The sequence below is a fragment of the Cryptotermes secundus genome, unplaced genomic scaffold (genome assembly GCF_002891405.2).
Source record: "Cryptotermes secundus unplaced genomic scaffold, Csec_1.0 scaffold5, whole genome shotgun sequence".
Taxonomy (NCBI): Eukaryota; Metazoa; Arthropoda; class Insecta; order Blattodea; family Kalotermitidae; genus Cryptotermes; species Cryptotermes secundus.
In genome coordinates this window covers 3,614,898-3,642,814 of record NW_019724742.1, presented here as the reverse complement: position 1 = coordinate 3,642,814, position 27,917 = coordinate 3,614,898, and the positions used below count along the sequence as shown (strand labels likewise).

The window sequence follows — 27,917 nt, the reverse complement described above, 5'->3', positions numbered from 1 at the left end:
AAGACTTTGAGCCATGCAGTGGCTCCGGTATGACGTCATGGGCTTCCAGCCCCTTGATCGAGGTTCTTAAACTTATCCCCCACCCCATCCCCATGCGGGACTGGGTCACGTGGTGTTGCCCTTTCCCCTCCTTTCTACCCCTGGGAGCCTTGCTTGGAAGTTAATTCGAGTTCTGGTTATGGATCCATAGGGCCTTGCTCGCGGCGCCGAGCCAGCCGGAGCGACTGTCAAATTCCTGTTCGGCTGGGAGTCCAAATTTGGTTTCGGCAAGTACTGGGCTGGTTCGCGGCCGACGAGATCGCCCGCGGTCGCCCGTCGTTGGGTTTGTAGGACGGCGGCGACTCGTACCAGTTTGGTTAAATCTGTTTTTATAATTTATATTGTGTATTTAGTTTAGACTCAGCCTGTGGCCCGGCTATAATGTAGTAGTTATGTTTTCAAGCAACCAAGGCAAATTGTTGCGCCAGTAATATGGGCCATTCTGCCCGAGTTAGATGCCGCTGTGTGCGAGCATGTAAATGTGCAGTTAGTTCAGTTGTTCTGTTTAATTTCTGTTGTGTATATTAAATTCTGTTATTTGTTAATATATTGATTGCCATCATTTGTAACTACATTTACTTCGCTGCTAGCTTGGATCCCTTACTCTAACTTAGGGAGCGTGCGAGCACAGCACGAGAGCCGTATGACGGAGCAACGTTTCCCCCTCCGATTGAGGAAAGGTAGACGGAGCCGAAAGGTGCCAGAGAGAGACGGTACAAGTGGTACATATAGTCCCAGAGCAGACAGACGGCACAAGTGGTAGCAGAGGAAGTAATAACGTGCCTAAATTTTGGTACTGTGTAATTTCCTCCACACCAGACATATGTATAAGTAACATGTTGATGTCGCTGTCACACTTCATACCAATTGTACCTAAAGCAAAGGTTCGACAGCCTGTATTGCCTTGTGATGACAGGAAAAATATACATGATATGAGGTTGATACTAAGTAGGAGACAGTACACATGGGACAATCTGCAAATTATAGATACAACATTCTTAAAGAAACAAGACCATATTTGAAATAAATTAATTTATGACTTCATAAATATCTTTAGACAGTTTGTTGTTACTGTACATACCACAGTCATTTAAAATAAACTAAAAACATCTAACATTCAACAAAAACAAACTTGCAAAGCACCTCAGACAGCATCACATGCATGTCAGTATTTGGGATATTAAAATGAAAACTTTTCATTTGTACTTTCAATTCTTCAAGCCTGCATAATATTCCAGTAATCTTTACTAGCCTGAATATACTATTAAAATGTTTCAAGTATTTCTGTCAATGAGAAATAGAACTCTTTAAACTGAATACAAGAAATCAGTGTTAAAAAATCCATCAACGAAAACTGAGGTTTGTGAGATGAGAGATTCTGAGATATCATATTCAGGTAACGAGTCAAATTCAGGGATATCTGAACTGCAATTAATCAAAACAAAACTTAAAACAGGACATTTTTTCCCCACTATTTGGATTTCCTTTAACAACTGTTCTATTCAACCCTGACTTAGTAAGTTAACACAGCACAACTATAATCTCAAATCTGAAAAATAAATTATAACACATGCATAATATTTACAACGAAACATAATTCTGAAGAAAATAAACATTTCTGGATTTTCTAACTTTAAATTACTATATCTTAAAAAATGGAAGAAGAGCATAATTTACAGCTTAACAGAGACCAGACTCGTTCAATATTATACAAGAATTACATGGCTAGTCCTTATTCTGAATCCAGCAGAAATCAAACATAGTCTCACTCTTTATATGTTAATACTTAAAACAAGGAAATATGACATAACAGCCAAGCAGACTACAGATCATGTTCCTGGGAAATCATCTTTTTGTTCCTGTAACATGATTCCAAAAATATTAACAAACTTCACTATACATTTAAGTATGTTTACCACAAGAGGCGAGGACAAGACACAACATTCTCGTGTACATAACATTTTGTTTGTGAAGGAGAAAATCGTCATCTTGACAAGAGTTGCACATAATAATTTTAAAAAGTTCAAATAAATACATAAATATAAATGACTGCATGAGAGGCTACGTAACAGCTGAATATGTTACTATACTATAATAGTCTGAACATAAACTTATTTGACAAACACACTCATTACTCAAGAGAACATTATTCAAAATTATTTTATAAGTTACCTACTCAAAATTTACATCACAAATATAATACATAAATTAAGACTCAAGAAGCTATCGTGAATTTCTCAAAATGTGTGTTATGCATATCAATCCACAGGATGAGAGGTTAAGCGTGACTTTCAGTTCAAGTTTCACATTCATTGGTTGCTAATCTGGAGATCCCTTGATTTGATCCAATCAGAGAGCACCAGTTATGTAGGAGTCATACGATTACACAGCACCTGGGTGATGGGCAGAAAACGAGTTACATCATTGGTAGTGGCCAATCACAGCTCATTTCTGTAAGAGAATAAATCAGAAGGGAAAAAGGGGCAAAGGGAAGACAAACTGTTCTCAATTACATGTCTCAAGTTATATTATCAACAGCTAAGGCTGAAAATGAACACAATGCAGAAACAGTGAACAAAGGACATCAGGAGAAAATGTAATCTGACTACGTCTGATCCAGCGAGCTACAGAGCCCCACATCAGTTTGTGAGACAGTCGCGACTGTCGTTAAAGTTTAAAGTAGTATACTAAGAACTTTATTATAACATGAAAGCTTACATTTCCTTAAAATGAAGCACACTAAATCAACATCAAATTTAAAGATAAAAGACAAACTTGTCCCTGTCCTTAATCAAGCACCACACCATGAAGATGTATGGGGAACTGGAGGTATAGCTCCATGCATTATTAACCTTGGTATTAGATGGAGGTGAGTGGTCAGCTTCACACCCGGCTGCTTTTCCCCCGGGGAATGAGTCCCCGGTACCCACTGGATGGGAGGCTGGGTGGGCATCAGAGCTGGGTTGGACACTGTGAAGAAAAGAATCCCTGCCCATTGCAAATCAAACCCATATTCCCTAGCCATCCAGTTCATAATCAAGACATCTCACTGACTAAGCCAAATTCAAATATCAGTCTACCTCTACCATGCTAAGATTGCCTGCAATTGGTTGTGTAGGTGGTGTGTTACTTGTGGCCTGATTGACAGCACAAACTTAACAGGTGGTTTTAGAAATATGCATTACATATCAAATATCTTGGCCATCACAGACGCTATACCATGCAAGTGCTTTAACAACAAGCAGGCATGCTGCAGAGTAATTACTCAGGAATGATACCTTCCAGGCCACTGTGCATCCTTATCCGTAAGGGGAACATAGACCACACCCATTAGAGGGGTCCTTGTCACAGATCCATCAGCCTTTTTGTCAATTTGTTCCAACTGCTGATTCCCTGCATCAGAACCCACAGGAACTATTAGACGTCCACCAGGCTTCAACTGTGCTATCAGCTGGAAAGGAAACATGAGTTTGATTTACCACAACACACAGCACATACCGCATTGTGCAAGAGTGACATTTCTACAAAGAACACTGGCGAAAATGATTATAAGAACAGTTCAGACATTAGATGGCCTACCCCCCCCTCTCCCAATCAAAGATGAAAATTTTTGCGAAGAAATAGTTTTGTACCCTATTTAGACAAACTTTAGATACGATTATTCAGTGCGAAGGACTTCATTTCCGGTCTATCCCTAGTAAACAGTTTTATCTCCATACAGTATTTTCCGGTAAAACTTTCACCTAATATGTTTTCCCTTTCTGCACAACCATGGTAATGCAGCAACCTGCAACTCACCGCTTCAGGCAATGAAGGAGATGCTGCTCCAACATGAATTGCATTGTAAGGCGCATCCTCTGAGTAGCCCTGCCTCCCATCTCCAACTGTAACAAGATTGTAACAGTACATGATGTCCACTTCACATGTACATTCAGCAGAAGGAATTATAAAGTCCTAAGTGTCATACTGCAAAAGAGAATTTCAATAAAACAAAATCTGATTTTAACACAGTGAAAACTCAATGAACAGAATGCAGAAAGTCAAAATACACGAAACAACATTAACCTTAAAGACGTTCACATTCTCTCCTTAATTTAAAATAACATTAAAATCACACTCAATTGCTTCATGCTACACGTGACATACACTCCACTAGTGGGAACATACATATGAGGGGGCATGAACATGGATGCTGCTAGTGGCAAACAGCATGGGAATGGAGAGTCATCTGCAGGCAGTTGGTTCCAGAGCTGCATGGTCCTGTTTACAAAGGAATATTTTTTGATATCTTTCTTTTGCCTTCTGCTCCTAGTTTTCCTACCAAGATCGACCCTGCTCAGATAGCATGGTCAGCCTTCCAAGCCTGCTCTCCCGTGTACGCTTTGAAGAGAGCGAGCTATCTTGCTGCACTGTGTCAAGGTTTCCCAGTTCAAATAATTTCTATGATGTGCAAATTTAGCCGCCATGTTTTGGACCCGGTCTGGCGCATTTTTCTGTCCCGTCCTGTAAGGATCCCAGCATGCTACCCCACATTCAAGAATCGGACACACTAGTGACGTGTAGGCTAAACTTTTAGTGTTACTATTTCCCGTTTTAAGAATATGCAATGTAAAATGAAGTGTTTTCCAGGCTTTTTCATCATGTAATTAACTTCATCAGCCCAACTTAAATTGCTGCATAACATTATTCCCCAGTATTCACAACTGCTCGCTTCCTAAATTACTACGTCCCAAAATGAATAATTTAGCGGTTCCTTGGATATTTTCTCTCTCTTCATAGAAATAGAAAAACAGTTCCAAAGGATAAAAATTGCCATCTTCTGGGATATAGCGCCTTGTAGTCCAGGTATGAACTGACATTTCAGAGGAATGTATCACCTTCATCTTCAGAGTCGAAAACCGGCTGAACAAGAAACCAGCAACAGCAGGTGGCCTGGCAGAATGAGCTGTCAGTCAGGATAACAATTATATAGGGACCAGAAGATAAGAGGAATGGGTGTTGGCCAGTCCCATTGGCTCACTACTCTCTCTCACCTGGCTTCACGGGTGAGAGAATAGGAACGAAGACCTGGGTAGGAGTGTGCAAGGGCGTTTGAGGAAACAGGCATATGCGGGAGACGGGAGGGTGCAAGGGCCACTTTGAGGAAAGGGGTTTATGCAGGAGGCAGGAGGAATGTGCAAGCACCGCGAAGCCGGGCAAGACAGAGTGGGGAGCCAATGGGGCTTCTGAAGATGGTCATTCATTGACCGATACAGTCACACTAGACGGTGTAGTCAAATCATTCTATAATAATGACTAGTGTGACAGACCAGAATGAATAAAGTTAAACTTGAGGAAACTTTTTTTTTATGAATAGCGTTTACAATGAGTATTTCTTCCCATAAAAACACCCAAAAGAATGCTGCTCCAGTATAGTATACCCTTCAAGCATGGTCACCAATTTGATTCTGAAACCAGCCTCTGAACATGAGCATGCACATCTGCTACCTAGACTGACATGAAGCTGGACTATGCTGCTACTTAGTGATACATATAGAAAACTTATTACATCCAGTACAGCTGTTTTACTTCCATTTGTGACCTATTTACAGGCTCTCCCTCATATATTTACGAAGTATCTAGCAAATTAGTTAGTGAGACAATTCTCTGAATTGTTAGTTAGAATTTTTATCACAATCTCTTAAGTATGAAGCCTATGAGGTCTATCTGTAACTTATACGGTTTTAAAAGAATGGATGTTAGATGTGAACCGACTTATTGGATTTTGAATACAGTCCTGAGGTTTTTCCTGGTAGCAGCCGCTACCTACTACATTCCACTGTTAGGCAGTACTTCCAGTTAGCAACTGGTCTCCACTACATTTCACTGTTAGATGGTGTTTCCTGTTAGCATCCAGTCACTACTCCATTGCAATGTTAGCAACTGGTCTCCATCACATTTCATCGTTAGGATTTGTCTTCTGTTAGCAACTGTTCCTACTGCATTCCATTTCACAACAGAAATATGTACCCACCAACCAGTTTAAGCCTGTTGCTCTCAAGCAGTGCAGGTTTATCCTTCCGTACATTGTTGATTGAGAACTCAACCAGTTCAGGGATATGGTCAACTCCAACAGCCATGCCAGTCTCCCCCACCATCACAGCCATACATACTGTCAGATACCCACTCCCTGATCCAACATCCAGGGCCCGTTCCCCTTCCTTCAAATGATCCTTCAGCAGCTCGAGAGCATGAGCATGCTAGAATGAAACATACACTGAACAATGCACACCAATAACAACAGCTGTTTCTATGTCAATCTGTCTGTTAGTCTCTGGCACTCAACCTATTTCAAAATATGCTCCAAATTATATTTTTATATACAGAGCACTATGGCACTACAAGCATAAACCCTTTTGCTGCTAAGATTGTTGTAATGCAAAGCAGTTTGGTAAACAGGCTTTGACATTTCAGAGCTGCCAACCTATCAGACTATATGGCCTCACATTCCAGAAGAAAATAACCTTCACTGTCACTATCATCATGACCATAAATCTCACCTAATATTGATAAGATTTGATACTGTAATCCTCACAAAAATGTATCAATTAAAGTAAATTTTGGACTAAATCTAATAACAAGATCAATTTTAAATAAATCCTAGGCAGAGATATATAAAGATTTTATACGGTGATCAGGCTGAGAAATCTTTCAGATTTATTATTATTATTTAACTGCAAATGGGTTTTCACCCAGTGGCAGTGGTTGAATTGTTTTATTGTGTTTCATTATAGCTCAACAATACCTTGATTGTTGCTTGCTTATTCATTGCTGCAGGAACATGTTTACCAAGTTATTGCCTAGCAATGAACATCTACTCTGGCTTTGCTATTCTGTCTTTCAGGCACTATGTCACAATATGTATATAAAGCATATTATTCATGTATGCATTCAGCATGAATATTATCACTCTGGTGCTACAGTTGCAATGGCAATATTAAATGACACTTAACACACAGTATAGCTGTAAATTACTCCTGAAAATACTACATGTCTGGCATGTGGAAGAAGGAATTTTTAGTTCAAGATGAAAATTTTGACAAAATTTGGAGAACTGAGATAAAAACAACAATTCTCTCCACTGGACCAATTTTTTCACTGTAACAACAGCAGTCACTTTTCACAATGCACTAATATGTAGTACTCATTCCTCTTGATACCAGACATTTTTTTCAATGAAAAGTTTTCATAAATTATTGTACTTTATGAAAACTCAATTCTAGGGCCATGTCCCTTCTGCCATGGGCAGAGAGGGAAGGAGAGAAAGAGAGAGAGAGCTCTTCATACTAGTCGTCCCCAGTATTATATTCCAGATGGACAGGGTAGTTTGCATGCTACTGCACAAAGTAAAAGCATTTATCTGTAAATTCTCAAAGTTCAAGACTGAAAAATCAGCATTCAAATCAAAATCAAGACTATTTTCTCACTTCCATCTTGCCCACTGAAGACTCACATATGCCTATTACACAACCATTATAACATTTTCTATTATACACAAGAAGCTTTACGCTACATATGCACATGCGCACGCACACACAATTTGACTTATATTATATGATGAGAGAGATCTGGCTCAGGATAAGGACCAGTGGAGGACTCCTGTGAACACCGTAATCAAACTTTGGGTTCCATGTCCTTGAGCAGCAGCACAACTGGCAGCTTATCTAGAAGGACTCAGCTCTATGGAGTTAGTTAACTGCATCCTAAACACAGGGTTTCTTTTCTGTGCCGCATTTCAGTTTTTGTCCATTTACCAAAAATTTCCTCCTTTCTGGTTATATTCTAGCACTGTTTTTAATTATAACAGGAAATGAAAAACTAAACTGGACCAAAAAAATGGATTTACTTGTATTTTATTTTAAAACGCTGTCACTGTCTATAGACCAATTAAAGGTGCTGTCCTTGCACTTTCATGGTGAGATGAAGGAAAACCATGAAAAGCCTCAGTCAGGAGACCAGGTGTCCCGGCTAACATTTGAACTGCACGCATCATGAACGCTAGTCTGAAGTGTTACTGCTTCAGCTCACCTGCTCAGTTAAATAATCTTAAGAGCTGTGTGTGCTGTCAGTTGTATGGTGATCAAAAGGCCTTGGCTGAAAACATCATGAAACCTATGAACATGAACAACTAAAATTCAACTTCTTACATCCTAAAGACAGAGGCTGCAGGTTCCTCCAAATTGGTGATACCTACCTACCAAGCCACATAGCATCACATTTCAGAACATTCTAACCTTGTTCTACATCAATTATTTACTACCTAACCTCATGGATCCTTTCTTGAGAAGCCGCAAGTTCTGCAGCTACTCAAGAACTTCCCAACATTTTGTGGAACCCAAAGGTTTGTTATAGTGTTCACAAGAGCCTTCCACTGGTCCCTATCCTGAGTCATGAATTATTTACACTCATCATAAACACTGCCCACTTTATTTGTTTTTCCAACCGTGTTCTGTTGTGTTACTCCGTTACTATCTTTGTTTTGTCACTTAATTTCTTTGCAGATACATGTAAATATGAATTTAACATTCTTCCTAATCCTCTGCTTTTAGTCCATATTGCATGTGCTTGCCGCTATTCAGAACAAAGTGCACTGTAGCCTTACATAAGGTGCATATGATGAGTTTAGGAAGTTCCAAATTATTTAACACATTGTCAGTTAACACTGTCTCTGGGCAAAATGGGCATAACCAGTCTCCTAGGCATTTTTAGTTTGCACTTGGAGTGGGCTAGTATTTAATCTTATTGATACCTTGAAGCCTCACGCCCCTCTGGGGTATTTTAGCCAACCATGCAAGAACAATGGACTTTAGGTCTTTTAAATGTAGCTGCAAGGGAAGGGTACTAAAATTCAATTAAGGGCGCTAAAATTTATATTGTGCAAAATTCACTTCTATTTGTTACATTTAAATTAATGATGACATTCAACTAATCTGCACTTTGTTATTTCAGAATTGAAACCCACACACTGATGTGCTAGACATATTATGTAAACAGTTTTGTAAATTTTAAGCCATAAATTCGATTTTTTTTTATGAATCACAGTAATAGAGAAAGACATTAAAATTAATGAACTTATTTAATAAATCCATATGAAAAGGAAAGTAATTCAAGTGATTTTGAGAAGGCATCTTAAATTATTCCTTTATTACTCATCTTGCCATAAATATTTTTATACAAACTACATGATTAGGCAGTAAACATCAGTGTCACAATGTGTTTGTTTGGACACGCAGAAAATAATAAATAAATATTACTCTTAACATTCTAGAACCTAAGGGTTCAAATCAACTTAAATTTTGTAAGATGAAGCTTCAATCAAGCTTAGTTCACTTCTATGGTTCTAACAACATTCCGTTCTAATTCTGTGAGGATGTCTGTAACAGCTCCACAATGCAAGACTCTGATTCATATTGCACTAGTAACTCAGTATGAGGGGGGAGAAACTAAACTACTCGAAATGGAAATGAATTATTTGTGAAGAAGAGTAAAATCATCAAGAATGGCCAGCATTAGAAATGATGAAAGAAGTGGAATGCGTGAAAAACAAAGAATAACAGAAAGGGTGCAATGGAAAGGACTGAAATAGTTATTTAATATGAATGGAATAACATACATTATCAAAAACAACACACAATGACTCATTTAGCAGTAACACACACATTTTATATGTAACACAGTATATACAATACCATATGAGGCGCACTAATTGTGACTCCATAGCCAATTCCCTGAGGAGCATCCATATATGGGTTGAATTTAGCATACTTTCCACGGTCCACTTTCAGCATGACATCTTCCACAATTTGACTTCGAATAATACCATTGACTGAAAATAAAACTTATTATCTTTACAGCCCAAGTCATCAAAATTATATTAATCACGGGGGGGGGGGGGAACAAATGATCCTTACCTCTCAAATTACGGACCATGTCGGCGTTATCCCTGCCATGGGATCTCCAGGCCATGCCGTAATACTGGTTACAACACAGGTACAATAAACAACCTACAGCAACAAGAGTGCAGAACTGTTTCATAGATTACATTATATGGCTGGCATCATAATCTGCAAAGTGATATTATAATAAATTAGCTAAACCTTTCCATGAAAAGCAAATGAGGTTAGGGATTTTGACATCAGTCTTATAATCACATCTAAAACTTCCCTGAATAGTTACAACACGATCTACATCTGCAACCAAAACTGTACAAAGTATAATTACTACACTGCCTAAAATTCGTTCTCAGATCCTTGAGATGTAATATATTAAGATATACCTCTGTAACACGAGTCCACGTTGGTCCTCGACATTAGTTTGATCATTGTGGACCCAGTATTAGTATTACAACATCTCTACCTTATTTAAACAAGGAATAACAAACAACTGCGTATCAAAGAACAGCGCTCTATAGTTTTCAAATTAAAAATTTCTTCATTCTGGGTACCCGAAACTGTAAAATAATTACGTCGGATATGAATTTCTCTTTTCAAACACCAGATGGCAAGACAAAGCGAATAATTACCGTATCGACAGAATAATAAAACTATCGATATGTCCGTGGGAAAAAAAAATAGGAAGATAGTAACAAGGATGCCAACATACGTTTTCGATTTACTTCATTTAAAGGGATCGACGGCAAAGCATAATGAGGCAACTGCATTCTACTACACTAAATTATTTCTTCTTCTTATTATTATTATTATTATTCATGGCATAAGCTCTTAAAATTGCTCCAGTCGACTTATTTCGCCTAAGTACTGCGACATGCAGATTCATTGCTAGGCAACCCCGCAACAGTAACGCGGCCAATAACGCAGGAGCAGTGTTTTCTGTGGGTCCGTGCCGCGTCTATATAAGTAAGCCGAATTCCGAGGCTAGCGGCTGTAGGATTACAGAGGAGGTGAGGTTACTGTGTTAAAATCCGTTGCAAGGAATCAGATAGTGAAAATATTGTAAAGGAATAGCCATTGTTGAGAGCTATTACGAAGACTAGTGACAGAAGACTGAGCTCTAGTGTGGAGTACTTTGTAGTGTGAAAAGCATAACAGTGTTATACTTATTTGTAGTTACGACTCGTACATAATCAATATATCCAATTACTAATCAGAACCCCTTCTATAGTCACTAATACATGTGACAACTTGTGTCAGGGTCTGATTGGATTGAATACTGCAGAATAAATTATATCGCCACACTATGGAAGGGGAACAAATGTTGGAACCCCCGAAAGCCATGCAAGAAGGGATGGAAACGGAGATAGGTTCTCTAGCCTCCAAAATGGACGCCAACCAAGCAGGGATGGAGGCCATGCAGGTACAGATGGACGCCAATATGAACACCAACCAAGAAATTCTGGCCAGGATGAAACCCATGATGGGAAAAATTCTAAAGGAAATGAAAGAAGAAATTCTGACCATGATGGAAGCCATGATAATGGACAGTAATGAGAAGTTTGAGGTCCTTCAAGGTACTCTCGTTTCCCTGATCGATGCCAACCAAGAAGAGATGAAGTCCACAGTAAATACCCTCCAAGAGAAGATGGATGCCTGGAGAGCAAGCATGAGGGATGATCAAAAAGAGAGAATGGTCTGCCAACAAGCAACAGAGGCCAATCCAGAAAAGATGGAGTCCAGAGTGGAGCACTGGGAAGTCCCTAAGGATGAGGCCGCAGGGAAAACTTCCGTAGCAAAGAAGAAGCGGCATAGGGGCCGGAATCTAGCTGAAGTTATTAGATCCTCCAGAGATGAAGATAATTTCAAGTTGGCTCTTGTTGTTCAAACAGACTTGAAGATGGAAAAAGGAAAAGCAGCAGCTCAGTGTTCCCATGCAGCAGTCATGGCATATGAACAGGCCTTGCACCACCAGCCCGCTGTTCTCAGACTCTGGCAAGCCTGTGGACAGGCCAAGGTAGTGCTCAAAGTGGAAACAGAACGCGAGTTACTGGAGCTTGCTCACAAGGCTCGCAACCAGGGGCTCATCACAAGTCTTGTATGTGATGCTGGATGCACCCAGGTAGCTCCAGGCTCCAAAACTGTGCTGGGGATAGGCCCTGGACCTGTCAACCTTGTGGACACAGTATCTGGACATCTGAAGTTGTTCTGAGGAAGAGAATGTGTTTGTGTGTGAACTCATGTATCGACTCAAAAGACTGGAAAATAGTTATCAGCCTGAGCAACATTCATTCCGTATGCTACCAAAATTACAGACTGTCTTACTGATAGTGTAATGCCATGAAAGCAGTAACTTGAATTACCACAATTATTACTAGCATATGCCAGCTGGTCAGACCTGTTCACTGAAGAGACTTCAGAGGCTCTATGGACCTATTAGCCTTGGCCAGGAAATTTGTAGGTTACACCCAGGAAGGTGAAACATTGCAGTGTGACCTAGGAGAGGAAGAAATGGTGACACACTGATAGGCTGTTCGGGATGAACCATACCAAACAGTGGCAAACAGCATCAGTCCATTGCAGTTGTAGGATTTACATTTTTTAACATCTATTCTACTTATACAGTATTAAACAAAAATTCTAAATTTTCTGAGAAAAAAATAAGGGAAATTATTAAAAATTAACATATATTCTATTTTCTTTATAGTTTATGGAGTTCTAATGTGATACTGACCAAGATTGGTTTTCCATACAAATAAATGTTAAAACCCCATCTTGTACCTTGCACCTGGGGGCATTAAGCAGCTATATACGTAGGACCATGGCCCAAGGTACAAATGGCCAAGCAGGTGAACAATGGGACACTGATTTTACGAAAAGAGACAATGGTGTTTCTCTGAGAAAGCCTCAAGCCACTAGCCTGGCTAAGGCTAACTAACTCCATGGAGCTGAGGCCTTCATGAGAAGCTGCCAGTTGTGCAGCTACTCAAGCATTTCCCAAAATTTTATGGAACCAGACAGTTAATTACCGTGTTCACAAGAGCCCTCCACTGGTCCCTATCCTATACCATACCATAAATATAAGGTCACCGTAAAGGGCATTTTTTTCAACTCTTTAAAACAGAACAGCTCAAAAAAAAAGCAGGTGATTTTTCCTTACAAGTATTAAGCTGCATATCAAATTACAGTGTAATAAATTAAATATAATCATAAATATAACTTATAAATTCTCAGCCTATTATCATAAATATATAATAAATGAGCTTTGGAGTTTAAGGAGTCCAAAAATATAATTTAAGCTTATTTTATAAAAACTTCCCATTATCTACATTTCAATGGGGTTCGTTTTTTTTTCAAATTTCCGTAATGTGTGCATGTATTTTCTTTTGTGGGTTAGCCTATGTTGTGCTAAATGTACAAAAACTGATGAACTGGAAAGAATTAGAAAAAAAAAAAAGAATTTGGAAAGAATCTGCTATGGCCTAACAGAAATACTATTCTAACATTTGGCTGGAGGGACACGAAAACAACAGAAACTTCAGTCAAGATAGCGAGATCCCAGCCAAGATTCAAACCAAGGAACACCCCCTCCCCAAACATAAGTCTAAAGGGTTACTGCTACATCAGCCAGCTTGCTGTGCATGTACCTTATATTTTAACTGCAGTCATGTATTTGAGCAGCCTTCACTGGCTTCATATGATCATGTGTCAATTAAGGGACTGCTGCAAAGAGCTTCTTTAGGTGCTCTTTAAATCTTAGACTACTGAGAACTGCTTGCAGGCCAGACTAGCTGATGCATGCTTTACACCCTCAACAGAAAAGCAATTAAAACTATTTTAATTGTGCAACTTCATATACTTCATAAAATCAAGATTTTCTTTAAATAGTATTTAATTTCAGTAATTACAGAGTAACATTAATGCAATCATAATTTTCCTCGGTGCTGCATTATACACAATTAGGACTTAAACTGGGAGAAGCAATTAAGATGCATACTGTAGCGTGTATAAATTATAAACTTAAGTCAGTACTTATGAGCCAGAAATAAACACTAACCATGAGAGATAAGTATAATGCCAGATTCATCATCTTGCTTCTTCCAGTCAAAAGTGAAGCAGTGTTTCTTTGGCTTGTTACATTTTATCAATTACCATAGTAAAAAAATATGTATAAAAATATTATAATAAATCACAGCCCATAAAAGATCTTCACAGTAAGATGAATGTTCCTTGACACAATTAAGCTGCATATCAAATTAAAATGAAATAAATTAAACATCACAAATTTAACTTACGTCATAAATATAAGATAAATGATAACTGGGAGTTGACAAATTCCTAAAACATAATTTAAGCTCTTTTATAAAAATGTCACCGTATTTGTAATTGTATGGAGTTAATTTTTTTCTGATTTTTTAAATTTAGGTATAAATTATTGCTAAGTCACCTGATAAAATATTCAATCAGTCAACATCATAGATACACATGTATACATAAATAAAATGAAGAATATATGCATCAACCCTGAGTAACAGTCTCTTTAACTTTAAGATTGTGGAACTGAAAGGCAGATTACAAGTTTGCTGTTATAGATACTGTCTTTGACACACAGGGCACAACTGAGCATGTGAAGGACGACGCTGCTCTCTCCATTGCAAGATAGTGGAAGCCATCTTTTTACGTGGTCCCATGCGACTAGAATGAAGAACATGAGTCTACTATTGGTAGAGATAATCAACAATACAAGCACTAACCTGTATGGAGTAATAGCAAAAAAAAAAAAAAAAGTAAAGCTATCCTTGTACCAGGCTGTGAAGGCCCGTAGGGTTGGGAGACGTTGAGGGTCCCACTATCTAGACAATCAGCTCAAAGATGGTGGTAAGGTTGTCAGCCTTACGCACCGGCCGCGCTTTACTCCCCAGGAAAATTATTTAATTCCTGGTACTCATTTCTGTTAGAGGCTGAGTCGACCCCATGGCCACAGTGCGGCTGGATGGATTAGGTCAATTTAAAAAAATCCAATGTCCTCATCAGGATTTGAACCCGTGACCTCCCAGTTTGTAGCATAGTGCCCCAACCTGTATGGAGACATAAATTATATTTTCATTATACTGCATATTAAATAAAACTGGAATTTCAAACATTGTCTCTATCACCACGGGTTTATGTGATGAGTTAAACAAATTGAGCGACCTGTAGGCATGCTATCTCAGGAGTGCAGTCCATTAGATTATCAAGCCTAAATGAGTCACCCATTCATCAGTTTCTAAGAAATCTGGAACATCTATTGTAAATAACATGTAATACTCACATAACCCCAATATCCTTCAAGTTGTTTTCTGTGAGTGAATAAAAAGTTTCCATGTCAATATTTTGTCTTTGGAACAATGGCCAATAATCCATAAGCTCCAGTGAACTGAACAGATTATGTAAATCAATCAAGGGCAACTCTGAAAAAAATGAAGACAATGTAACAACAAGCAGTTCCAGGCAGAGGCCCACAGAGCCTGCTCTCCTGTATTACAGACCCAAGAGTCCTACAACATAATGCTATAAATTATACTTTTATTGTTTACAGATTACATACAGTTTAATTAAAACAATCTATAAATACCAACATGAAAGAGAAGCCACAATAATGCACACGTACACTGGCTGGTAGTGACACTTCAGTGCATGGGAAAGTCTTGGAAGTTTCGTGGAAGAATTGGGATAAACCATGAAGGAATGTGAGAATATCCCGTCATCTGGTCACGGATTTAATCACTTGATGGAAAGTAATTTCTTTTGCATCTTTGTCACCACTTTCTCCCTTTAATTTATCTCTTCTACACATGTATTTCCTTCCTCTCTTAGTCCTATCTCATAAACATTAATTTTCCACACCACTGTCATTTCTCCATTAAAGCAGTTTAGGTAAGTACTACTCAAAACACATCAATATGGGACAACAACAATAAATAATATTAGCCATGCTACAAGATTTCAATGTCTTTCTTAATGTGCAACTCCTCTGGGAACGTAAGTAAACATATCTGACATCAATAACGTGAAAACTTCTGGAAAGACAGCTACATTCATACCGAGATACCAAATGTCGGAAAATAATATTATGTCCCAAGTGGTCAGTCAGTCATACAGTGTGGGCTACTGAAAGCGTCACTAAATAAAACAAAAAGGAACACATGGCAAAAGAAACGTACCACAGAACCTGGCACTGAATGACAACATTCTTACAATATCAAAGAACCCATAAGAATGAGCTATAGATATTGCAGTTTCTCCTTCCCAGGACACCTTGCAAGGGTCAGCTCCTGCTGCTAGAAGCATCTTCACGACCCCAGCCTTCCCTGAAGCAGCAGCAATCATCAACACTGTGTTACCATTGTCACGAGCACTGTTAAACAAAGTAACAGCTTCAGCCAACACTGGTTTATATGGTAAGAGCAGGGTGTTTCAAATTAGATTTTGTAATCATACAAACAGAAGTCCCTGTTCTTCACTTTGGATATGGCTGCTTTCCTTGAAAGTATCACAGTACACAGCAGTTAAAACTTTAAAAAGGGAATAATATTCAAACTAAGAAATTATAGTTTATTCATGTAATTAAATAACAGAACGCGAATATGGATTTCATTGGCAACCATAAACTCTACTGCAATATTTGGACACTGTTTAATAGCTGGTACCACACGCAATGGTGAGGCAATGTAACAAAATTCTTATCTTCAGTTGTTCACTGTTGTGTCTGAAGGAGAAGACGAACAGTGACATTTTACACACTATCATAGTAAATGAGCAAAGCAGGATCCCATCCCATGACCTCTCACACTGTCTAGAATGTACGGAAACCCAACTGGCTGACAACAGTATTAACTTTTCTAATCATTTTATCACCTTTATAATTTATTTTTAAAACTTTTACATTTTAATCATCTTTTATTTTTCATTCGTTTGTGGTCATAAGTCACATAGGTCGTGAGTCAACGACCAAGTGTACATCCGAAAGTTCTTAATTGAGACTGATGCATATTTATAAAATGTAACTTCAGAAAACACTGCAGCCCATTTATGTAATGCAATAGAATTAAATTTTAAAGAAAAGGGACCCAGAGGGCTAGAACACAATAAAAATCGGTGGGAAGCCATCATTCTTGTGGTATATCAGAAACTGCAGTGTAGAAACCTACGTAATATTGTGACTGGACTATATTTAAGTACGGCAACATGAAACTAGTAAGACAATATGAAACAGCTGCAAGCTCCATTGACTGAACAAAATTCAAAATATTACATGTATTTTGCGGGCACGCAGTAGCGTAGTTGGTTGAGGCACTATGCTACAAGCCAGAAGGTTGTGGGATCAAATCCCGATGAGGTCATTGGATTTTTTTCAATTTACCTAATCCTTCCAGCAGCACTATGGCCCTTCGGTCAACTCAGCCCCTAACAGAAATCAGTACCAGGAATATTCTTGGAATATAAGGGCGGCCAGCGCATAGGGCTGACAACCTCACCACCATCTATGAGCTGATGGTCTAGAAAATGTGGGACCCTCAACGTCTCACAACCCTATGGGCCTCCACGGCCTGTTACAGGGATAGCTTTACTTTTTTTACAGGTATTTTATTATACTTCTGTAACCCCACTGCTTCATCCCTGTCCACTTCTACAGTCTACCACCCACAGAACACAGCTGCCCAGCTGGAAGCATATCGGTTTTTTTTATTGCTAGTGGGGTGGGACTAAGTCCCTTGTACTGCAGCCACTTCTGGCCTATTGTACCAGCCCCAGATAGGTGAGGGTGATTATGGAGCAATTGGTGGAATGAAGATTGGCAAGGGAAATCGAAGTACTCGGAGAAAACCTGCCCCAGCGCCACTTTGTCCACCGCAAATCCCACTTGACCAGACCCAGGATCGAACCCAGGCTGCCTTGGTGGGAAGCCAGCGATTAACCATTTGAGCTATGGCGCTGCCTTGCACATGAGTTGGTTCAGTGTGGTCCATAAGTATTTCCTTCCGTTCTGCACAATATCTATCAACACTTTCCTCATCTTCAAGAAGGGCAGTGACTTTTGTGAAGGAATTTTACATAAAGAGCTTAGATCATATGCAGTATTGATCCATTCTAGCAAACCTTGTGCAGCTGATTTTAAGTACGGCCAGCCTTTTATTTAGAAAGATGTTTTTAAACTTTATGGGCACCATTCTTGTGTGTGTCTGTGCTTCACAGATCTCATCATTGCAGGGTAGATATTTGGTATTGATATTTTCATGTGTTGGGTGTGTCACATGACAAATAACTTTACGTGGGCCTCGGATTTAGCGAATCTTTATTGGACACTCAATCTTACACACCTTACAATTGTTATCACTTCAATTGTATTCTGCAGTGGCTATCTTGCAACTGTCTTGTATGGCGACTAGGTTCCAACTGTGTTTTTGCTGTCTGTAGCTCTCAGCTTATGTAGGTGTTCTGCGGACTCAGCAGAGGACACCCATTGCCAAGGTTCGATCTCGCATGTTCGGCAATCCATTGCTTCGGGAATGCTCTTTATACACTGGTAACGAGTTTCGTCTCATCTGTTGTTACTAAACGGGCCTTCTGTTGACCATCTCTAGGGGAACGTGTTCATTGTTTCGGCATTGTCTACGCAACGGCCTGCTGTTATTGCGTTACCGTGGAAGTGCCTATTCCAAACATATGACAATATATTGGGAAAATACTATTTGTGATATGGCCCGCAGGTAAGTATCTAAGATACAATGCAGCCCCTCAGTGGTTAGAAGACAGAAAGGTAAAAAGGTAAAGCCATCTCTGCAACAGGCCATGGAGGCTCATATGGTTGTAAGACGTTGAGGCTTTCACATTTTTGAGACAAACGCCTCACAGATTGTGGTCAGGTTGTCAGCCTTATGTGCTGGCCCCCTTTACCCCCATGAAGATTCTTGGAAGTCATTTCTGTTAGAGGTTGAGTTGACCCCAGGGCCACAGTGCAGCTGGAAGGATTAGATCAGTTGAAAAATAATGTGATCTCATCAGGAATTGAACCCATGACGTTCTGGCTCATAATATAGTGCACCAACCACCTATGACACTGCATGCTCCCAAAGACAGACAGTCCTGCTATACAGGAATAAAAGTGTAAAGCTAAATATTTCGTATTAATTAAATTAAAGGGTATACTTACACTAAATTAACATCTGCTCCATGCTTAAGTAGAAACGCGACAGCATTCTGCCGTCTCCTGGATACAGCATGAAAAAGGGCACTCCAGCCTCGTTTGTCTGTCAAGTTGATAATATAGTCCTGAGAGCATATCAAAGGTTTCTTCAAACAAAATCTATTTGTGGTGCATGTGATCACATGGCTGTGTGTGTGACACACCAGCACACAACCATGAGATGTCCAACAGAGTGGATGCGTTCAAGCAAACAGAAATAGTTAGTACCTCAACACTCATGGGGAGAGAGAATAATGAGCAAAAGTGGCCAGAGTTTAAAGACAGAGAGTCCTGAAACTAACTCGCCAAATAACAAATTAAGATGATATGAACATGTTAAAGAATGGACATAAAAATGAGCCCCAAAATAATGGGGAACATGAAATAAAATGAAAGAGGAGGACAAGTATAAAAATGGGCACAATTGATTAGGAAAGAAGTCATGAAAAGGGAAGAGAGAATGGTGGAGGAACTCTGGGAAGACAGAATTAATGGTTCCACATAATGGTGCAAACACTGAAGAGTGATAAGGAGGAAGAGGAGGAAAAAAGTGAGATCAAGGAATAAGCAAAAGAAGAAGCAACTTTCAAAAAGTTGAAGCATAATGAAGAGAAATTCTAACCAGAGTAGTTCAACACAGTGAGGACTGGTCACATGATACCATTCTTTTGGCTCTTAAACGTGGCGGACCGATTGCATGATATCATGATTTTAGGATAGGTTAGGTTGTAACACACTATACCTTGCTCTGGCACAATCCAAGTTGCATGAATTGGCATAATAAAACTCTGGAATGTTTGCTTACTTGTCAGTAACTTTGACCTCGCTGTGTTTTTAACCCATTATAAACGAAAATGCTTTGCTGCTCTTCAAGCTGTATGTATCAGCCAGTAGATAGTGGTGTGGTATGGACATGGACAAATTCTTCTCCGATGAGCTAGCTGGCCTGCCTTGTGAGACGTGTAGTCATGGTGATTCAGAGAGTGGCAGTGACAAGGGAGAACAAAGAATTGTGGCCACAGACAGTAAAAGTGACAGTAGCTCTGACGATAATGGGGGGTAATAAATAACATTGCAGGGACAGTAAATAATCTAAAAAAATCACAAAAATTTAAATCCTCATTCAAAATTGAACTACAAAGCATTTCTGATGAATGTGGCAAAGGCCTGGGCTACCAGATGGTGGCGGCAGAACCAGAGTCAGACACAGACTTAGTGCAACCGGGCCCATCAACTCCCACCCCACGCAGGCCTCATGTGGACGCCCCAGGGTGACACTTGGGTGATATGCGGAAACATACCCTTGTGAAAACTGTGAAGAGTGAACATTCCAAGGGGAAGCATCCTTCTAGGCAATGCCATGTTTGCACAGTTCACATAACAAGGAGTATGTCTACATTTGCAAGTTCTGTGTAATGCCACTTCACAAAGGGGAATGTTTCCAGAAATATCACACCCTCAAGCACTTCTAGGAGCATTGGTAAGTGTTCTCCAAAAATGTTGGTTCATAAAATTAATTAGGAGATTTTATATTAATTTTTAAAGTGATCAGTGCACAAGTCAGGATAGTAGGTTTAATAATGGCAGCCCCAGGGTGATTTAAATATTTACATCGCCGGTCCTTAGTGTGTTAACACAAGCCTGAGTAAAGAAATTTCAACTGACCAAAATCCATGTTTTGAAGAAAAAGTAGAAACTTATGTAAAGTAATATCAGATTATCAAAAAGAGGGGCCTTACAACTACAGTAAAGTAACACAGTACACCCAAAGATATCATTTGTTTACTACGTAGCTGCATAATCTGCAGAGCTTATGTAGCTGAGAATAAGATATTGCATGATGACTTAAAATGTGAGAGGATGCAGCTGTGGCAACCACCTGAGGATCATATGAAAAACAAAATTTCCATCATTGTAATTGGTTCCTCAATAAAATAAGCAATGAGTAGTCCCCATTTACGCAATATCCTTCCCAGTTTTATATCTGTATTTGTTTACTGAAAATGTCCTACTACATACATAATTCTGGAGCACAGGAAACTTGTTTGTTGTGGCTCTACTGCATACAAAAATTTGTACTTTACCTTATATACTAACCCCAGGGTCTTTGCATTGCCGTTTAAAGCTGCAAGCATGAGGGGTGTCTCTCCTACGTTATTACGGTCATGTACGTCAACACCCCATGATATCAGCAGTTGTACAATTCTGTCATGGTCACTATAACAGGCATACATCAAGGGAGTCCATCCACTTACATTCTTCATCAACAATCTACCATTATCATTACTGCAAAAAAAAATACATGTACTGAACACAAATTAGCAAATTGTTATCTTCTGGGAATTTTGTTAAAACAATTTGACATGGATCACTTAACCCAACAGGATACTTCAAAGACTGCAGGATGTCCACCCATTCAGTGACTGTTACTTCACTGACAGCAAAAAGTTAACTGAATAAACATCAAAGCAATTTTTCTGTTGGATAACAGATGCAGTATACTCTGTCTACACACAGAATTTGAAAAATATGGTCACCTGTTTATCAGTGGCTGGCTAATAATTTAGGCTGGTAACTAATTTCCCACTTAGCAGAGCCCTAAACTAATACTGCAGAATATGTTATACCAAGCCCTTCAAAGTCTGGAGTGGTTACCTCCTGCCTCTCCTTCATGCTCGTGTAACTTAACTGTCTTTCAAGAGGGAACACATTATTTTGGAATTAAAATTTTTAATAAACTTCCACCTAATATAAAAGACCAAGCCCATGAGATTAAAACATTTAGATCTGCTGTTAAAAGATTCCTATTTTTAAATTCATTTTATTCGCTGGACGAATATTTTAACTGTGGCAACAATTAAAGTTTTGGATTTGTTACAGGTGGTAGTTGATAGCGCTTTATTGTTATAGATGATGGTTTTTGTTCATGTTGTGTATTGTTAATATTTTTATATGGTTGACTGGTATGACATCACACAATTGTGATGCAGTATGCGATCATGTTTACTCATGTTGACTACTTCTACATCCATTGGTGTTTAACCATGTAAGGATTTATGGAATGCTGAATAAATGAATGAATGAATGCTTGGAATCATTTAGTGATCCACGCGTTGGTATCATCTGTAGTCACCTATTACCGAAAAACAAGATTCTTGAAATTTCTAACTGCACTATACAAATTACATACCCATGAATATCTCTGAATAACTTCATCTTTTTAACAGATGACAATGTTTCTGATAATGCCTAGACTATTATATTTCATTCTCTAGAATTATTCATTTGTTTCGGTACATTTCTCATTATTACAAGGGCCTGATAGTATGGAAAATTGAGTTCTTTTTGCATTTTGGGGAAAACTGTAGAAATTAAGTTGCTTTCCCCTTACCATGGTCCTCTACAATCTCCTACTGTTACACTCCACTTGAATGCCATTTACAATATAGTTTTATTGAAGAAACTATAATAATATAATTAAAACTAACCTCATCAAAAACATAAGTGACACATGATTTCTGGATCTTTTTCTAGAAGGGTGGGGGCACCAGAAAAACTGCTTGTGAACATACATTTAAGCTATTCTGGATTATTTTTACTGATCACACTAGAGTATTTAGGATAGAAAAATACATTTTTTTTACAATAATTATAATTGTTGGTATTAATATCAGGTATGTTGCTGTACAAACATCATATCCTACATATTTTGACATTAGTTACTGTGTATAAGATTGAGTACAATCATTTAGGAAGGAGAATATAGAAGTACTTTTTACAGCTTCTAGTTAGAGTCTATTAAATGCATTATTTACTAATTAATTATAACTTATTTATAAATTAGTCATTAATGATGGTTCTAATACTGACATGCCTCATTTTCATAGTTACCCTCCTATGGACTGAACAAAAGGGGGATACAATTAACTGCTATTCATGGGGATTTTTTTTGAAGGGGAGAAAAAGGTCTTATACATGGAAAATATGGAAGATACTACAGTTTTATGGATTGTAACATAAGTTATTATGTATTTCCCCTTCAAACCAGCTGAGAGTTCAAACATTTTAAACGATATCTACATTAATGCTACATTGAAAGATGCCTGAGGAAGACATACCACATGCTTCTTTAAAAATTAAATGCAAAGCTACTGCATCAGATACATAAATTTATGGAACTAAATACTAAAATCTAAATTCAAGTTACCTATTCAGGGCATGATATATGACATCATAATCTCCTATATTTGCTGCAGTATAAATATCTATGGCTGGAGCACCTGTGAACACATTCTTATCCACAGGCATTTGAACAAACAGTTGCCTTTCACACTTAACTGTTTCCCATAATGTGTTCAAGGTACATTCATCGGAATTGTAGTATGCCATTACTTCATGAAATAATATCCCAACAGTGTTCTCTGAATGATCTGCTGAATGATGCTGCAGTTTCAATTGCACATGACGCCTCTTACACCTACAATGAAAATGACACCTGTTGGTTGCTTGCTTGGTTTATTCTTCGGCTCTGATGATAGATCCTCCGAAACAGCAGGAAACTCCTAATTCCATAGCGTCACAGCCCTGATGGCAGCACTCTTCAACTGTGTGACAACATCAAATCCAGAATAAAGGTTAATGTCTTCTGGAATGTGCCGTCATGTAGTTTGATAGACAAGTAGACTAGAAAAAAAAAATCTGCTGCCACCACCTTCAAGGTACAGGAATAAAATTCAGAATCGCCGAAGTGCCAGCCTCAAATATAAAAATATCTCCGCAATTCTTATGCCTGCTTGCTCGTGATCTTGGAAATCCTCGATCACTTTGAAAAAATTACGCCAACTGAAATACTACATATTACAAGCACCTGTCAATAACGTTCTAATCTTCACTAGACCCTCTCACATATAATGCTCTTATACAGACCAAGATATCTTCGTCTAGACAAATAAAATTGAGATTAATCAATTATATACATATCTCATCTTAGACGGGTATCTGATGTTAATAAAATCACATTTCAACTTTGTTTCGCGAGAATACCGTGTTTATTATGCAATGTTATATATGCTCAGTAATTAGCAACGTATTTGTTCATGAAGTGCTACGAAATTCCTACAATATTATTTAATTACCCCGAGTCTATATCGGGAACATGAAATATGTCTTTGCTACAGCTTCATAAACAGTCACTTGTAAATAAAAAGAAGCTGCCGTATAAATTTCTCGAACATTTTCAGCCAAAACCATGTGAAATTAGGAGTCCAGGATTAGTCTAAGATCGTTTGCTTACAAAACAGAATACAAGCACAACTCAAAAAAGATCGTATGCAAAATAAACTCTTCTATACACACTACATACATACCTTGCAAGGCATTTATAATGTCATAGCCTTTATTACACTTCGTTCCATATGATTGTCTCTCTGTCGGCATAACCTAACAGACCAATAACCCACGCTTATTGACCCGCAATGACTGTGTAGATCGTTCAAATCGGTTGTTCATTTAGATCGTTTAAATCGATTCTGATTTCAAGTTAATCTGATTCTGACAGTGTAACCCACGTGTGCAACTCGTGAATTGGAATTACGAATTTTCTACGAAGAACTAGCGTTACCACACCTATGCGCTCGTAGAATAAAAAGTCTCTCTTCGAAGTGTGTTGGTTCAAATATTGCACTGCATTAGTCAAAATGCCTATTCGTTTTCTTCAGCGCATACGATCAATGATTTCGTCCTTCCCGTGCAGCCGATTATAAATCACGGACCTTATGGCGGGAATTTTCGTTTAAGAGATGATGCATACACACATATTTATTTACATTGCACGAATCCAAAGCTAGTCACTTTGGCCATAGGATGTAGGGCAGCTCATAAAAGTACAGCACAACTTAAGCTTTCTAAAAAATAAAAAAAATAATAATAATGATAATAAATAAAAATAAAATACACAAGCAGTTCATATAATGATTGCACCAATACTTTCCACATACGATATTTATGACAAACCTTTGAGATTATGAGGCATTTTTAGATGACAGAAATTCATCAACAGAATAGACTGAATATGTATTTTTAGTGCTACCTTAAATTATGTCTTCATTCATAAGACTTTTGAGTTAATAGACTGAATATGTATTTTTAGTGCTACCTTAAATTATGTCTTCATTCATAAGACTTTTGAGTTTAGATGGTAGACTGTTGAAACTTTTGATGCCAGGTTGACAAGAGGTTTACACATGGTCTAGGAAGAGGGGATTGCTTATGTTAACATTGTACAGCTGAATCAATCTGAAAATATTCTTGGCTATTTGCAAGTTTGTTAATGAAAATACACATTCACATGGAAAAGGTAAGATCTCCAATCTCTAACCAGACCTCTGCACGTATTTCTAGGTTTGACACCTGCCAGAATTATAACAATTTTCTTTTGCAGCATAAATTTCTTCCATACTTAATTACAAAGGAAATGGACAAAAAATTGTTTTGAGCATTAGTGTTCCTGATATGTAACATACATCTAGCTGCATAATGTGCTCTGCTTACCTTACGTATCAGTTGATCAATATGGTTTTCCAATTTCAATAGTTATCAACTTGTAAACCAAGGAATTGTTTATAATTCTTTATTAGAATGTTATTTAATTAGCAATTTGTTATGATTTACACAGTCAAAACCTTTTCCTGTATAACAGAATAATCCTCCCAATATGCATATTTTGGTTAACAGATTGTATTCCATTTTCAGTGGATATTCGTTTCCTAAAATCAGGCTGTTCTGGATCCAGCATGTTATTAGTCTACAAATAATTACTTAATCTACTGTACACAACCTTGTGAAGTACTTAAGGAAATTTGCCTATAGTTTGTCACACTAGTTCTGTCACCTTTTTGTAAAAGAGTGTGACTGTTGAAATCTTAAGATGGTCAGGGAAAATATCTGTGAAGACTAGTGTCAGAAGAAACTAAAGTTTTATGAACCTTTTCAAATTACAAGCCATGAACTTGGTCATTGCAAGGAAAATGTCCAACCTACTGTAAAATGAGTCTGCCTACTGACAGAATACATTTACTTCACAGCATACGCTCAACATCTGAAGCAATGAAGAAAGCAGTCTTCTGGGATTTGGCACCGAAACCGACGTTTCGGAGGAACGTATCGCCTCCATCTTCAGGGTAGAAGAAAAAATATAAGAAATCTGCAAGTGAACCAGTAAACCGGTAAAAGCTTTTACTGGTTCTCACAGTCTCTTCGCTTGCAGATTTCTTATATTTTTTCTTCTACCCTGAAGATGGAGGCGATACGTTCCTCCGAAACGTCGGTTAACACCACATATACACGGTGCCAAATCCCAGAAGACTGCTTTCTTCATAGTCACCACCGTGAAAGCCTCAAATCTTACATCTGAAGCAATGTTCCATTTTACTCTTATAAAATACTCAATGAAAGAGTCCAACTTACATTCTTACATTCTTAAACTTACATTCCCAGGAAACTGCTGTGTTTGTGAAACGTTCTATTCTGTGTACTGTGTGTTGTAACATATAAGTGTACATACTTTGCGTGTAAACAAATTATGTGATAGTGGTTTCCTATTTGTAGTGATGTTTGCCCTCTGAAGATGGTCCACAGAGACCGAAACATGTAAGGGTGTTAAGTTTTTACGTAGTAAAAAACTTACAGGTCACATTGGACGGAGTGATTTTTTAATTTGTAATTGTTATTGTGACGGACCAGAATGAAACAAATCAAACTCATCAAAACTAGTCAAGCTAAACTGGTAAATCAATATATCAATACGAAAAGGAAACTACTAAGAACCAACGCGCATATATGGTTCAATTGAACCTGTCAAAACAAAAACATCATATCAAAGTACGCCAACCTACGTTTAAAAGGGACAAGTAATGCTGCAAAGCTAACTAAAAAATAACTAACTAAACTTAGAATAAATAATGAATTAAAATTCTTATATATTAAGAAACAAAATATCAACAACCAACTATACAAATTGCGTCTAAGAAATGCACAATATTGGCAGACCAGCTGGCCTTTGATAGAAAGCGATGTAAACCAAAGACTAATTGAGGAATCAAAAAAACACTATATTCAACTAAATAATAAAATTGACAAACTATCTAGTCAACTACAACTACACGGAAGCACACACTCACCTAATAAGCAAACATTTTATCCACGTTTGCGCAATATGACTAACATTCAACTCTCAGAAAAGGAAGAAAGGTTGCTAAACAAATGAAGCAAATATAATGTACCGTGTTTACGTTACTGAAGACGCCATAGAGATGGTTATTTGGTTTATTTAACAATCTACAAATAACGGCTACAATTACTTATCACACAGTTGCGGGGTTTCACACTTTATAACCCTAATCGCATTAATCTGTTAACACTGTTGCGGGGTTTCACGATTTCTAACCCTATGCGCAAATCAGTTCACTCTGTCTTCAGTAGTCTACACGTTTACCGTAGGGGAGCTTTGTATCACTGTATCACACGCTCCCAATTACACAATCGCACACACGTCCGGATCTTCTTACCGCGACGGCTGCTATACTCCAACTATAGTCCGCTGACTGGAGAACTGTTGATAACACGCTCTCGTAAGCTTGCTCGGAACTATCTTCGGCGATGGCCACGTTATAACTCGGCGGCTGTACAACTGAAGTCGCCGACTGCTACAGTAGAACTCGCTGGTA

At 38.3% G+C, this 27,917-nt stretch overlaps 3 protein-coding genes across 4 annotated transcripts; 1 reads left to right on the top strand and 2 right to left on the bottom strand.

The window, feature by feature from the left end:
• Positions 1–1,056: 1,056 nt before the first annotated feature.
• LOC111862732 (protein-L-isoaspartate(D-aspartate) O-methyltransferase) lies at positions 1,057–10,597 on the bottom strand. The gene is made up of 7 exons (XM_023848364.2): positions 10,355–10,597; positions 9,990–10,082; positions 9,768–9,904; positions 6,053–6,278; positions 3,838–3,923; positions 3,318–3,490; positions 1,057–2,490 (listed from the first exon to the last, which is right to left on the bottom strand). Exons 1-7 carry the CDS (start codon positions 10,398–10,400, stop codon positions 2,478–2,480), a joined length of 774 nt encoding a protein of 257 aa, XP_023704132.1. The 5' UTR covers positions 10,401–10,597; the 3' UTR covers positions 1,057–2,477.
• Positions 10,598–11,562: 965 nt separating this feature from the next.
• LOC117282172 (peptidyl-tRNA hydrolase 2, mitochondrial-like) lies at positions 11,563–12,258 on the top strand. Its single transcript, XM_033750738.1, has one exon. The coding sequence runs from the start codon at positions 11,584–11,586 to the stop codon at positions 12,178–12,180; it is 597 nt and encodes a 198-aa protein (XP_033606629.1). The 5' UTR covers positions 11,563–11,583; the 3' UTR covers positions 12,181–12,258.
• Positions 12,259–13,807: 1,549 nt separating this feature from the next.
• Positions 13,808–25,012, bottom strand: LOC111862765 (ankyrin repeat and SAM domain-containing protein 3). 2 transcript variants are annotated; one of them, XM_023848423.2, is made up of 7 exons: positions 24,561–25,012; positions 23,402–23,798; positions 21,279–21,480; positions 19,162–19,280; positions 16,172–16,365; positions 15,280–15,418; positions 13,808–14,663 (listed from the first exon to the last, which is right to left on the bottom strand). In XM_023848423.2, exons 2-7 carry the CDS (start codon positions 23,581–23,583, stop codon positions 14,555–14,557), a joined length of 945 nt encoding a protein of 314 aa, XP_023704191.1. In that variant the 5' UTR covers positions 23,584–23,798; positions 24,561–25,012; the 3' UTR covers positions 13,808–14,554. The 2 variants fall into 2 exon arrangements, with proteins under 2 accessions (XP_023704191.1, XP_023704192.1); XM_023848424.2 differs by having other exon boundaries at positions 23,402–23,671.
• Positions 25,013–27,917: the final 2,905 nt, after the last annotated feature.